A 15339-nucleotide genomic window follows, 5' to 3' on the forward strand; every position below is an offset into this window, starting at 1 on the left:
CAGAACCACACTGCGCTTCCAGCTCGCCAGGTACGGCTTCACCTCCCCCACCGGATCCCCCCCCCCACCCCTCCCCCCCGCCCCCAGCCTGTCGTCCACATCTAGCATTCCTGAGAAAGACTAAATGAATTGCTTGCTGGCATTAATTTAGTGGCTAATGTACACCAGAGAGTGAGTGCCTTGGCGGCACACTGCAAGCTGTGAACTCGCATTCACCTTCTGCCTGACAGGAGGCTGAGGCACCATTAATGGCACAATCTCCACTCTCAGACCCGAGCAGGTAAAACACCTTCAGTGAAACTCACTGCTAGCAGAGGAGATGGAGCTGAAGAGTTATATGAAATATTGTTAATGTTATTTAAAATAAAACAGGCTTGGGTAATATCATAGAGCAGTAACTTAAGACAATTCAAACCATCTAATATCCGAAGATGTGGTTTGACATTTTTTCTTGTAACCCTCTTGTAACCCGTGCAGATTTTGCTGGAATTGCAATTAATTTTTTTCTTTAGGTGCTAGACGATAAAAATGTAATTTTCGGAAATGATTTGATTGTGATGAATGGTGTTACCTTCGCTTTCAACTTGTTCAGTGCTTCCTCTCGCTCTCTTTAATGCAGGGTGCTGGTGCTGTACTTGGGCAATCTCTACAGTTTGATCATTGCTCTACTCGATAAAGTGAACAGTATGAGCATGGCGGTAAGCATCTAAGCTTAAGAGAACGCCTTCCTGTCACTAGGGGAGCAGTGCGTTAACCCTTTGATAATCGCAGTGGCACTTCAACACCAAAGTGAAAGCATTCCTCTCGTAAATTCTCCCCCAGCCCTTCCACACCACAGCTTTGCACAGTGTTAGGATATAGTGGGAGCAGGATTCCGGAGACTTCTCCCAGGTAACTAGAGCCCATTCCCAATCCATGATCATCTCCTAGATAGCACATCGTGCTCAGAAAAGGGGAGAGGGATAAACCCGGCAACTACAGGCCAGTCGGTGGTGGGGAAACCTTTACAGGCATTAATCCGGGATAAATTAATTGGGACTTGGAAAAATATGGGTTAGTAAGTGAAAGTCAGCACGGATTTGTTAAAGGCAAATCATGTTTCACTAACTTGATTGAGTTCTTTGATGAAGTAATGGCGAGGGTAGTACAGTTGATATTGTGTATATAGACTTTCAATGGGCGTTTGATACAGTACAATGTAATGGACTTGTTAGCAAAATTGAAGCCCATGGGATTACAGGGACAGTGGCTGCATGGATATGAAATTGGCTGAGGGACAGAAAGCAGAGAGTAGTGGTGAGCGGTTGTTTTTCAGACTGGAGGGAATTATACAGTGGTGTTCCCCAGGGGCCGGTATTAGGACCACTGCTCTTTTTGATATACATTAAAGACCTGGACTTGGGTATACTGGGCATAATTTCAATGTTTGCAGATGATACGAAACTCAGAAATGTAGTAAACAGTGAGGAGGATAGTAACAGACTTCAGGAGGACACAGACAGACTGGAGAAATAGACAGACTGGTGAAATAGACAGACTGGTGAAATAGACAGACTGGCGATATAGACAGACTGGTGAAATAGACAGACTGGAGAAATAGACAGACTGGAGAAATAGACAGACTGGTGAAATAGACAGACTGGTGAAATAGACAGACTGGAGAAATAGACTGGTGAAATAGACAGACTGGCGAAATAGACAGACTGGTGAAATGGGCAGATGAAATCTAACGCAGAGAAGTGTGCAATAATTCATTTTGGTAGGACGATGAGGAGCGGCAATATAAACTAAATGGTACAATTTTAAAGGGGTGCAGGAACAGAGAGACCTGGGGTATGTACATAAGTCTTTGAAGGTGGCAGGACAAGTTGAGAAGGCTTTTAAAAAAGCATATGGGATCCTTGGCTTTATTAATAGAGGCATTTGGGCTCGATTTTGTCAAAGGGGAACTTTTGGAGGCGGGACTCCCACTTTTTGGGTTGTAGTCCCGCCTCCATCGACTTGTGGCCAACCCACGTCATTTTCCCTTGATTGACATTGTTAAGCCCACCCAGCGGGCTCAGCAGGACAGTTAAGGGACACCTAGTTACTGGTGACGTCAGCGATTGACATTTCATCTGTCAAGAGCTTTTGACAGATGAAAAATCAGCGTTTGACAGCTCTGTGAAGCTATCAAACACTGACAATCTGTCTCCTAACTTGAGTCCTTCTACTCAGACTCATTTAGAGAGCTCTCCAGACCATAAAGCAGAGGCTGCAGCTTTTGACAGTTCAGCGGCCATTCTGCTTTCTGTGTCGGTGAGCTGAGGGACTCCCGAGAACTGAAGGGAGGAAGCCTGCAGGAGAAAGTAAAGGTAAGTAAAACTTATTAAAACACTTTACACTTACCTCGCACACTTACCACTGCACACATGTACCCATCACTCACCTGCACAACGGACATCTCGACCACTCCAACCCCTGCAGACCGACGCTCCGCCTCGCTAATGTGGCGTGGTTCGGAGCCGTCAGGAAGCCCACACTTCAGGGCTAAAAATGGGGATTAGGCAAAAGACTGCCTGTTAACTGCCTGGCACTAATCCCCTTCCCGCCTCGGGGAGGCAGCTCCCAGCAGAGGTCGGGTACCCGCCTCCTGGGACATTGGCATGGAGGCGGGTTGGGGGTGGGATGGGTTCCTGCCCCCCGATTCTGCAATTTTCCCACCACTCCTGCCTCCAAACCCGCCTCCACGGGGCTTGGAAAATCGAGCCCGAGTACAAAAGCCAGGGGGTTATGCTAAACCTTTAAACACTGGTTAGGCCCTGGCTGGAATATTGTGTCCAATTCTGGGCACCACACTTTAGGAAGGATGTCAAAGTCTTGGGAGGGTGTAGAGGAGATTTACCAGAATGGTACCAGGGATGAAAGACTTCAGTTATCTGGAGAAACTGGAGAAACTGGGGTTGTTCTCCTTAGAATAGAGAAGATTAAGGGGAGATTTGATAGAGCTGTTCAAACAGATGAAGGGTTTCAATAGAGTAAATAAGGAGAAATTGTTTCCAATGGCAGAAGGGTCGGTAACCACAGGAGACAGATTTAAGGTAATTGGCAATAGAACCAGAGGCGACATTTCAGAAGGCTTTCGATAAGGTCTTGCATAAGAGATTAGCGTGTAAAATTAAAGCACATGGGATTGGGGGTAAGGTACTGACTTGGATAGAGAACTGGTTAGCAGACAGGAAGCAAAGAGTTGGAATAAACAGATCTTTTTCCGAGTGGCAGGCAGTGACTAGTGGGGTACCGCAGGGATCGGTGCTAGGACCCCAGCTATTCACAATGGCTCAGAAATTTGGGTCAGGGGCTTCCCGCGGGTGCAAGCCCCCGACCTGCACTTACCTAGTGCGCCGGCCGTTGAGCTGTGGGCCCGCGTGGGATTCCAATCCTGGGCCTCCTCCAACTGCCGGCGCGCAGTGCTTGCGTATCCCAGGGGCGCAGTTAGTTCGATGCGTCCCCTGGGATCACGTGGGCCATGGGCAGCCAATCAGAGCAGGGAATGCTCCATTCATAAGTCTTGACAGGAAGTGCTGTCAAGTCTTATAAATACTACGGCCCCAAAATAGCACTAAATCTTCAAATCTTCAAATAAACTTAAAAAAAACATCACATTTTAAAAATAAACTACAAATTACATCAAATAACTATTTTAAACAATAATTTAAATTTGTGAAAAAAATAATTTTATATTCTAACGGGGCTAAAAATAAACTTACCTTGCTTTAAAGTATTTAAAAATAATAAACCTATGGAAAAAATGTTTTAATTTTAATTAATTCACCACTTACCTTGTAAAAAGCAGGCCTTACACCTGCTTTTTAAATGTGTAAATTCTGCAGGCTTACCCTCCCGGGAAAACCTGTAAAAAAAAAACCTAAGTTTGATGTGCACGTGCAGCCTCTCCCGCGCACGCGTTCGACCTCTGACCCTCTTCGCTCAGAGGAACGGAAGTGCCGGTTTCCCGCGCATGCGCAGTGCATGCAGGAAACCGGCACTTCCATCGGGCCCACAGGTGAGTACCCAGCGCGTACTCACCCGTGGAGACCCGAATTTCTGGGTCAATATATATTAATGATCTAGACGAGGGAACTAGATGTAATATCTCCAAGTTTGCAGACGACACAAAGCTGGGTGGGCGTGTGTGCTGTGAGGAGGATGCCGTGAAACTCCAGTATGATTTGGACAGGTTGGGTGATTGGGCAGATGCATGGCAGATGCAGTATAATGTGGATAAATGCGAGGTTATCCACTTTGGTGGCAAAAACAGGAAGGCAGATTATTATCTGAACGGCAATAGATTTGGAGAAGGGGAAGTGCAACGAGACCTGGGTGTTCTTGTGCACCAGTCGCTGAAGGTAAGCATGCAGGTGCAGCAGGCGGTTAAGAAGGCAAATGGTATGTTGGCCTTCATAGCGAGAGGCTTCGAGTACAGGAGCAAGGATGTCTTGCTGCAGTTGTACAGGGCCTTGGTGAGACCACATCTGGAGTATTGTGTGCAGTTTTGGTCGCCTTACCTGAAGAAGGATGTTCTTGCCATGGAGGGAGTGCAGCGAAGATTCACCAGACTGATACCTGGGATAGCAGGAATGACGTATGAGGAGAGATTGGGTCGATTGGGCTTATATTCGCTGGAGTTTAGAAGAATGAGAGGGGATCTCATTGAAACTTATAAAATTCTAACAGGACTAGACAGACTAGATGCAGGAAGGATGTTCCCGATGGTGGGGGAGTCCAGAACCAGGGGTCACAGTCCAAGGATAAGGGGTAAGCCATTTAGGACTGAGATGAGGAGGAATTTCTTCACCCAGAGAGTGGTGAACCTGTGGAATTCTCTACCACAAAAGGCAGTTGAGGCCAATTCATTAAATATATTCAAGAAGGAGTTGGATATATTTCTTAAGGCTAAAGGGATCAAGGGATATGGGGAGAAAGCAGGGACAGGGTACTGAATTTGGATGATCAGCCATGATCTCATTGAATGGCGGAGCAGGCTCGAGGGGCCGAATGGCCTACTCCTGCTCCTATCTTCTATGTTTCTATGACATGTGGAAAATATTTATGCAGCGAGTTGTTATGATCTGGAACGCGCTGCCTGAAAGTGTGGCGGAGGCAGATTCAATAATAACTTTCAGAAGGGAATTGGATAAATATTTGAACTGGAATAATTTGCAGGGCTACGGAGAAAGGACAAGTGAATCGGAGTAATTGGGGAGCTCGTTCAAAGAGCCGGCACAATGGCCTCCTTCTATGCTGTAAGATTCTATACTGAGCCCATTCCCAATTCATTACCAGCACCAAAACAACACATTTATCAGAACTGTGCATGGACCAAGTTGCCTAGCAAGAGGCAGGAGCGCTCAGCATTACAGCCTCGAGTGTGACTGGAGGGAAGGATGTTCACGGAGGAACGTGGCAGAAGGTGCTTCAGCTGATGAAGTCCTTTAATGTTCCTTCTTTTCGAAGAGTGCTGACCTCCTCCTAGCTCTGCTCTCCTCTCTTTCTTCCTTCGGTATTTTATATCTACTTTACCTCCTACTTTGCTCTATTCTTGCTTGCTGCATCTCTTTATTGTTCCCCCCTTTCTCAAGGCTGTCAACCCTCAACTTTGGCCCATTGGTCCCTCCGAACCCTGTTTCTTCACCATTTCCCCACACATCCGCTCTGAGTGCAGCTGACCCTTTTGTTTTAAAGGCCCCTTTTCTGATCAGGTGTACTGTAAAGTCTTTGGGCGAGAAATTCATTATAGCCCAGGAATGGGCGATGTAGTGTATGTGCCTTTAAGACAGAACTACTTTTACAGCTCCTGTATACTGTAGTACCGGCAGTGACCACACCTGTATATAAGCCTTGTGCATGCCTCTGTACCTCCAGTCTTGAGACTACCCTCCTCCAGTAAATACCTGTTTATTGTTAAGTTACAGCATCCGTGTGGTTATTGAAAAACAGCATACTCTCAGAATCACGGATCTAACAGTGGCGACGAGTGTCAATTCGAATCTACCTGCAACTCTGCATTTCCCTTCGAGGACTCGCTCCGGGAGGGCGGTGTAACAAAAAAACAAAAAAATTGAGGCCAGGAACACGGGCGTCGACCACGAGCAACCGCCCAGTCGTCCGGCAGAGAGTGAACATCGCAGGGGAGGCTGTGGAGAGCCGGGCTTGGTTCCCCAGCCACGACGATCAGCAAGAGACTGACGACAGGTCTAGCGCAGACCCTTCCCGGACAGCGGCGGCTGGAGCCGACCGATGGCGGAGAGAAAGCCGAGCAGCGTCGATGGGGTAAGACAGAGGGTGAAGCGCACAGGGCACAGCCGGGGGTTGAAAACCGAGCGGTGTCGAGAAAAAAAAAAAAAAAAAAAAACGGAGAGAGAGAGGGTAAAGCAACAGCCGGGTTCAGGACCGAGCGGCGTCAAGAAAAAAAAAGAGAACGCGCAGAGCACAGCCAGGGCTCAAGGGCTGAACAGTGTCCGCGGGGAGAAGAAGGGAGAGCGCGGGAGATGCCATTGAACTGCGGAGAAGAAGGAAGAGCATGGGAGACGCCATTTTTAGAAGTCGCAGCGGAGAAGAAGGGCGAGCGCGGGAAGGAAGGAAAGCGCAGGATACGCCATTTTGTGCCAGCGGAGAAGAAGGGGAAGCGCGGGAGACGCCATTTTTGACAGTTAAATCACACCCAGGGATGCCGAAGAGTGGCAGTATCTCTACGTTCGACAATGAAGTCGAAGATTGGGCGACATATGTGGAACGCATTGAGGTGTACTGCAGTGTGAATGAAGTGCCAGATGCTAGTAAAGCACTGGTTTTGTTAAATTCCATGGGTGCAAAAACTTATGGGTTACTGCAAAATCTAATAACCCCAGAGAAGCCAGTGAACAAGAATTTCGAAAGCATAGTAGAAATCCTACAGGACCACTTAAACCCCACACCGCTGCTGATAGCAGAACGATTTAAGTTCCATAAAAGGAACCAACACAAAGACGAAAGCAATGCTGAGTACCTAACGGAACTGCTCAAGCTATCGAAACACTGCCAGTTTGGAGCGGGACTAGCAGATATGTTAAGGGACAAGTTTGTGTGTGGGCTACAAAGTGAAGGAACCCAGAAACGGCTTCTATCAGAAAAGGATCTTACGCTGGACAAGGCTTTCAGTATGGCAGTATCACACGAAGCAGCCGCAAGGGGAGCTGCAGAGATACAATGGAGACCGCAAGAATATGGCACCAATGAAATGTCCTATGGAACAGGGAAGTGCTATCGCTGCGGCAGAACAACACATGACCAGAAGGATTGTTGGTTCAAGGACCAAGTGTGCAGACAGTGTGGAAAAGCAGGACACATAGTAAGAGTCTGCAGGTCTGGGAAGAAAACCAACAGTAAGAAATCTCCACAGGAGAAGTACAAAAAGGTACACCAGGTGATGGACAGTGGTTCAGACGAACAGAAAAGTGACACACACTCCGGAAGCAAGGAGCTGGGTTGTCTGAAACTACATAAGGTAACCAAAATGGAGGATCACCAGACTATCTGGGTTACACTCAAGATAGACGGAGTCCAAGTGAAAATGGAATTGGACACAGGATCAGCCCTAACAGTCATAAACCAAAGGGACGACAAGCGGCTATTTTCACATATACCCTTGAAAGCTACAGAGATTGTCTTGAAGACGTACACAGGGCAAAAAGTCTACCCCAAAGGAAAAATAAGGGTGAAAGTGATATATAAAGGCCAGGAAATACCTCAAATGGATATATATGTATTGCCAGATGGAGGACCACCACTGCTAGGACGTGAATGGATCCAGAAGATACAATTAGATTGGCATTCCATACAGGCATTGAAGGTTGAGGCCAAAAAGGATGACGACGTCACACCTGGACGACTGTCAAAAATGCTAACTGACGCAAAAGAAGTGTTCCAGGAGGGACTAGGAACACTAAAAGGCATAACAGCAACGATTAAAATAGAGGAAAATGCAAGCCCAAAGTTTCTTAAGGCCAGACCAGTGCCTTATGCGATCAGACCAGCTGTTGAAGCAGAGCTGGAAGGGTTGGAACATTCAGGAGTACTGTCAAAAGTGGACTGGAGCGAGTGGGCTACACCCATCGTTCCTGTAATGAAGAGGTCGTTGAGTAATACGCCTGGGGAACCAAAGAAGGTCCGAATCTGTAGGGATTTTAAGGTGACAGTGAACCCAGTCCTTCACACGGTACAATATCCGCTTCCACGAATTGAGGATATTTTCACCTCGCTATCTGGAGGTAAACGCTTCACCAAAATTGATCTAGCCCAGGCGTACTTGCAAATGGAGGTAGAAGAAGCTTCGAAACAATACCTTACGATTAACACTCATAAAGGTCTCTATCAATACAACCGGCTGGTGTTCGGGGTAGCCTCGGCTCCGGCTATCTGGAAAAGGGCAATGGATCAAGTCCTGCAAGGGATTCCAGGGACCCAGTGTTATTTGGACGACATCTTGGTCACGGGCAAAAATGACAGTGATCACCTCGCCAACTTGGAGAAGGTGCTCACCAGATTAAAAGGAGTATGGGCTACGAGCTAATCGCCACAAGTGCGAGTTTTTCCAGAAATAGATCTCGTATTGTGGCCACGTCATCGATGAAGAGGGGTTACATAAGTCCCCTGAAAAGATTGAGGCAGTAGTCAAGGCTCCAGCACTGGAAAATGTGTCACAACTGAGGTCGTTCCTCGGGCTGGTAAACTACTACCACAAGTTCTTACCAAATTTGTCCACGGTATTACACCCACTGAACACCCTACTGCAAACAGGGGTACCATGGAAGTGGGATGACGAACGTAGACGAGCTTTCCCGAAGTGTAAAGAATTGATCACATCAAAAGAGGTGTTGGCCCATTTCAACCCAGCACTACCAATTCGTTTGCCATGTGATGCATCACCCTATGGTATTGGAGCGGTGCTGTCGCACAAATTCCCAGACAGGTTGGAGAGGCCAGTAGCCTTTGCGTCTCGGTCACTAACCTCATCCGAGCGCAACTATGCCCAGATTGACAGGGAGGCCCTCAGCCTAGTATGGGGAGTAAAACAATTCAACCACTATCTGCATGGGCAGAAATTCACCTTGCTGACTGACCACCAACCACTTGTCTCCATCTTTAACCCTAAGAAGGGCGTTCCAGTGATGACTGCACAACGGTTACAAAGATGGTCCCTGTTTCTAGGGGCGAATCAATATGAAATAGAATATAAAGGCACGAAACAGCATGGGAACGCTGATGGGCTATCGCGCCTGCCACTGCCTACTGTGTAGGAAGCACCAGCAGTGGACCCTATCGAGATATTTTATTCGTCAATAATTGAACGATTGCCAGTAACGAACGCGAATATAGAGAAGGAGACCCGCAATGATCCGACGCTGTCTCGGGTATATGATTTGACAGTGAGGGGATGGCCAACACATGGCGACTCACTGTTGCCAGCATTCTCATCCAGAAGAGAACAGCTGTCAGTGTGCCAGGGGACATTGATGTGTGGATCCAGAGTGGTGATTCCACCCAAGTTAAGGGAGAGATTGCTAAATGAGCTACATGAAGGTCATCTGGGGGGAGTGGAAATGAAAAGCCTTGCTAGGGTGGCCGGGAATTGATCAACAAATCGAAGACCTAACTAAGAGCTGCTTAGGATGCCAGAAGGTCCATAATGCACCACCACATGCCCCTCTACACCCATGGGAGTGGCCCTCCTCTCCATGGCAACGGGTGCATATTGATTTTGCTGGTCCATTCATGGACTCAATGTTCTTAATAGCAGTGGATGCTCATTCGAAGTGGCCTGAGGTGATAAAAATGTCCTCAACCACTACAGAGAAAACGATTGCAGTCCTACGGACCATATTTGCCAGAAACGGCTTGCCAGAGCAGATTTGCTCTGATAATGGACCACAGTTTGTGTCCGAAGAGTTTCAAAAATTTATGAGAAGGAATGGGGTAAGGCATTACACATCCGCCCCGTATCATCCAGCCACAAATGGATTGGCTGAGAGGTTCGTACAAACCTTTAAGAAGGCGATAAAGGCCATGTGCAACGATGAAATTCCACAACAGCATAAGATGGACAATTTCTTATTAGCCTACCGAAACGCGACACATGCAGTTACCAACCAGACCCCGGCCATGATGTTCTTTAACCGAAGGTTGAGATCTCGTCTGGACTTGCTCAGACCAAATGTGCGAAGAAATATTGAGGACAAACAATTCCAGCACATCAATGAGAAGCCGACAAGGAGCTTCAATGTAGGATAGCCAGTCTTGGCCCGTGACTATCAAACAGAGAAATGGCAACCCGGAGCGATATGCACAAGGCAGGGGCTATTAATGTACACAGTGGATGTCGGGGAGAACATTATGAGACGCCACGTCGATCAGATCTTAGCGTCACAGGAACGCGTCATCCCCATGTCTCGAGTCCCTGGGGATGAACCCGACATACCGGTAGCATCTATCTCCGAACCAGTAGCAGTGGAACCCGATGAACTACCCGATGAAAAGGGGTCAGAATCGCCTCTGCACCAAGAACAAGAACCTCAGGAAAGGCGCTATCCCGAAAGGGTCAGGAAGCCACCCCAAAGACTGAATCTATAAATGGACTATTGTTGTTTAATGTACATGTTAAAGTGTTAATTGTTATTTGAATATTAGGGGTACTACTAATCTAAAAGGGGAGGAATTGTAGTGTATGTGCCTTTAAGACAGAACTACTTTTACAGCTCCTGTATACTGTAGTACCGGCAGTGACCACACCTGTATATAAGCCTTGCGCATGACTCTGTACCCCCAGTCTTGAGACTACCCTCCTCCAGCAAATACCTGTTTATTGTTAAGCTACAGCATCTGTATGGTTATTTAAAAACAGCATACTCTCAGAATCACGGATCTAACAGGCGCTAACTTTGGAAAAGTTTGAGATTTAGTGCCAGGCGCTAATGAATCTCGCTGCATGCAAAATTCATCGTCATCACTCAAAGAAAGGATGGGAGCACTAAATCAAGTGCTAACGGCCTAGCTCAGTGGCGCTACACTCAAAGCGCTGACCAATATCAGGTGCAGTCTAATCATTGTCACAGGCTCTTTCCAGTTCTTAAAGGGGCCGTTCATTGATGCTGCAGAACCTCATTCTCGGCATTGCTGGCTGTGAACCTGTGTCAGCAAGCAGGAGCAGGCCAAGCCCAAGGAGCCTGACAACTCAAATAGGTGTCGCGCTGGCAGATCCACGCCCCGGGGGAGAGCCCGCAGATTTTCAGACCAAGCATTGGAGGAGTTGGTGTCCGCTGTGGAGAGACGGAGGGCGGTGCTCTACCCAGCAAGTGGCAGGAGGCCCTCGCCGCAAGTCTTCCGTGCCATGTGGAGTGAGGTTGCCCATCAGGTCTTGGGCAGCACTGTGGTCCCCAGGACCCACGCACGTTGCAGGAAGAAATTTTATGATCTTACTCGGGTGGTCAGTGTAGTGTATGTACCCGTCTACCTTTAAGAGAACTACTTTAGGTGTTGCACTACTTTGTTGGCTTCTGTATACTGTAATACCGACGGTGACCACACCGGTATATAAGTGCTGTGTCAGGAAGTATTGAGCAGATTCGCCCTGACCTTCGAATAGTAAAGTCCTGTTTTAGGTTACTCTTGGAGTCTGTGTATTAATTAACTAAACAACCCACAGACTTTACAGTGGCGACGAGTCCGATCGTACCCTGCGGCAACAATAATTCCGAAGCAGTTAACGAGCGTCGAGAAGAGGTAACCGCCCTCGTCATTCTGCTGGGAGAAAACTCGAGTCTGCAGAGCGGGAAAGGAGGAAGAATTCAGAGACAAAGACTTCCATCAGCAACAGGCACTGACTGTCCCTTCTGCCACGGTGAGGAGTGAGCCGATCAGCACGAGAAGCAAGGCGGCCACGGTGACTGTGAGTAAGGGAAAAGTAAAAAGAATAACCGGAGGATAAGGGCGGTGCACTCGACCACGGTCGAGGGGGAAAGGAGCCGGACAGAAGTCGGGCCCAGAGGCGCTGAGACTGGGGCAGCGTGGAGCAAGGAAGCCGCGGTACAGACAGGCTGGGGACGCAACGGCGTCGTGAGACAGCTAGACCGCGACCGTCGAAAAAGGCCGGGCAGCGACCGAAGCCACGAAGCGCTGCGACCGGGAGCGTAGGCGCGGGAAGATATAAAAACTCAGCCGCAGCCGGGGAGGGAAGCACCGGACTGCGAGAGGGCTGGGAGGCGCGATTGGGAGCCGAGCGAGCGGGAGAGAGACAGAGCCCGAGCAAGGGGAACTGAGCGAGAGCCAGCCCAGCGGCTGAAACAGTTCGCCGTCAACGGGGTGTACCCAGCGCCGGTTGCCCTGCCGAGAAAAGGGAAAGCACTGAAGCCGACGCGCAGGCTGTGAACCTGAAAGCCAGCGGCCGTCGCCCGTGGGGAAAGTGTACCCCTCCCGCCAGGGGAAGAAACGCGGGAAGCCGCCATTAGGCGGAGAAGAAGACAGAAGCGGGGAACCGCCATTGAAGTGGGCGGGGAGAGAAGATAAGCGCGGGAAACCGCCATTTTCGTGGGAACCGCCATCTTGGAAAAAAAAAAAAATTTTAAAGAAATAATTCGTGGTGTTATCAGGAAGAGAGGAAGATGCCTAAGCGTGGTAACATCAACGATTTTAATTCCGAGGTAGAAGACTGGGCCACGTATGTAGAACGCATTGAGATCTATTGTGAGGCCAATAAAATAGAAGAAGATGACAAAGCTATAACCTTGCTAAACTCGATGGGCGCGAAGACATACGAGCTCTTGAAGCATCTACTAGCACCAGCTAAACCGGCGGATCAGACTTTCGATGATATTGTGACTGTTCTGAAGGATCACTTGAACCCCACACCGTTGATGTTGGCGGAACGATTCAAATTCTATGCGAGAACGCAAAGGAAAGACGAAAGCAACGCAGAATACTTGGTCGAACTGCGTAGACTAGCGAAACACTGCCAGTTTGGAGGGAATCTGACAGAGGCGTTGCGAGACAAATTCGTGTGCGGAATGTCGAAGGAAGAAACACAAAAACGACTGCTCGAAGAGAACGATCTTACACTTGAGAAGGCTGTCCTTATTGCTGCATCGAACGAAGCCGCAGCGAAAGGAACGGCGGAAATGCAGCTAAAGGCAGCGGCACTCAGGGTGCAGCAAATTACTTCGGGTACAACGAAATGCTATCGTTGTGGGAAGACAACACACGACCAGAACCAATGCTGGTTTAAAAACCAGGAATGTAGGAAATGTGGCAAGCTCGGTCACATAGCTAAGGTATGCCGGTCAGGGAAGAAGACCAACAATAATGAGTCACCACAAAAGAGGTACAGGAAGGTACATGAGGTGACTAGGAAGAGTCCGGAAGAACAGAATTCGGACTCACACTCCAACTGCAAGGAACTGGATAGTCTGAGAATTCACAATGTGAGTAATGAAGCTGACCGACAAGCTATCTGGATCACACTACAGATTGCAAAAGTCCAAGTGAAAATGGAAGTGGACACCGGATCGGCGTTGACGGTCATGAATAAGCATGATTATAAAAAGTTATTCAAGCATATTCCCCTACGGGATACGGAACTAGTATTGAAGACATACACGGGGCACAAAGTATACCCCATCGGAAAGATAGAAGTCAAGGTGAGATACAAGGACAAAGAGCACCAAAGGATGGACCTGTATGTGTTCCCTGAGGGAGGTCCACCACTTCTGGGACGGGAGTGGATCAGGAAAATAAAGATAGACTGGCATTCACTAAACACCATGACGGTAGATTCCGGAAAGGAAGATGCCAAACCTGAACGGTTGTCCAGAATATTAGACGAAGCTAAAGAGGTATTCCAGCAAGGACTGGGAACACTGCGAGGAATTAAAGCAAAGGTTAAGATTGCAGAACATGCAAGCCCAAAATTTTTCAAAGCCAGATCGGTACCTTACGCGATACGACCTGCTGTGGGGGCAGAACTGGAAGAACTTGAACGATCAGGGGTACTGTCAAAAGTGGACTGGAGTGAGTGGGCCACACCCATTGTTCCCGTCATGAAGTCTTCACCAAGTAACAAGCCAGGGGGACCGGGGAAGGTCCGCATCTGCGGAGACATCAAGATCACAGTGAATCCGGTGCTTCACACGGTACAATACCCGCTTCCGCGGATTGAAGATATCTTTGCTTCGTTGGCTGGAGGGAAACACTTCACCAAGATAGACCTGGCACAGGCATACTTACAAATGGAAGTCGAGGAAGAGTCGCGTCAGTACCTCACCATCAACACACACAGAGGCTTGTATCGTTATAATAGACTGGTTTTTGGGGTAGCTTCGGCTCCAGCAATTTGGCAGAGGGCCATGGAGCAGGTATTACAAGGAATTCCAAGCACGCAGTGTTACTTAGACGATATCCTGATTACGGGAGAAGACGAGGAAGAACACCTCACAAATTTGAAACTGGTGCTCACTTGGTTGAAGGAATATGGCCTTCGAGTTAATCGCAAGAAATGTGAGTTCTTCCAAAAACGGATCTCGTACTGCGGTCATGTCATTGACCGAGAGGGGCTGCACAAGTCACCTGACAAGATAGAAGCTGTCGTGAAGGCCCCCGCTCCGGAAAACGTATCACAGTTAAGATCATTCTTGGGGTTGATTAATTATTATCACAAGTTTCTGCCGAATCTATCCACGGTGCTGCATCCGCTGAATGCTCTGTTGCGGAAAGAAGTACCATGGAAGTGGAGTGAGGAATGTAAAAAAGCCTTTCGCAGAAGCAAGGCGTTGATTACCTCTGAAGAAGTGTTGGCTCATTTCAACCCAACGTTACCTCTTCGTCTAGCTTGTGATGCTTCCCCCTATGGAATTGGAGCAGTAGTTTCACACAAGTTACCAAATGGCTCGGAAAGGCCAGTGGCATTCGCGTCCCGATCATTGACCTCCGCGGAGCGAAATTATGCTCAAATAGATAGGGAGGCCCTCAGCCTTGTGTGGGGCGTAAAGAAATTCAATCATTACCTGGAGGGTAAGAAGTTTACATTACTGACAGACCACCAGCCGTTGGTGTCCATATTCAACCCTAACAAGGCCGTTTCCACCATGACAGCGCAAAGGTTACAGAGGTGGCCCGTGTTACTTGGGGCACACCAATATGACATCGAATACAAAAGGTCCAAACAGCATGGAAATGCTGATGGGTTATCGTGCTTGCCATTGCCGATAGTAGAAGAAGCGACTACAGTGGACCCGGTAGAGATGTTCCACTCATCCATAGTGGAATGTCTACCAG

General features: G+C 48.2%; 1 protein-coding gene across 2 annotated transcripts in view; it reads left to right on the forward strand.

Annotated features, from left to right (window-relative positions):
* Positions 1–15339, forward strand: part of tmc3 (transmembrane channel like 3) — a 146532-nt gene that overhangs the window by 55432 nt on the left and 75761 nt on the right. For both annotated transcript variants that reach the window (XM_085968870.1, XM_085968871.1), the window contains exons 11-12: positions 1–30; positions 620–698. The exon at positions 1–30 is cut by the window's left edge and continues 80 nt beyond it. In XM_085968870.1, the coding sequence (XP_085824996.1) occupies positions 1–30; positions 620–698 (109 nt within the window). The remainder of the gene's footprint in view (positions 31–619; positions 699–15339) is intronic.

Source organism: Somniosus microcephalus, chromosome 27 (assembly GCF_052327205.1).
Source record: "Somniosus microcephalus isolate GS21.2 chromosome 27, FLI_Smic_1.0, whole genome shotgun sequence".
NCBI lineage: Eukaryota > Metazoa > Chordata > Chondrichthyes > Squaliformes > Somniosidae > Somniosus > Somniosus microcephalus.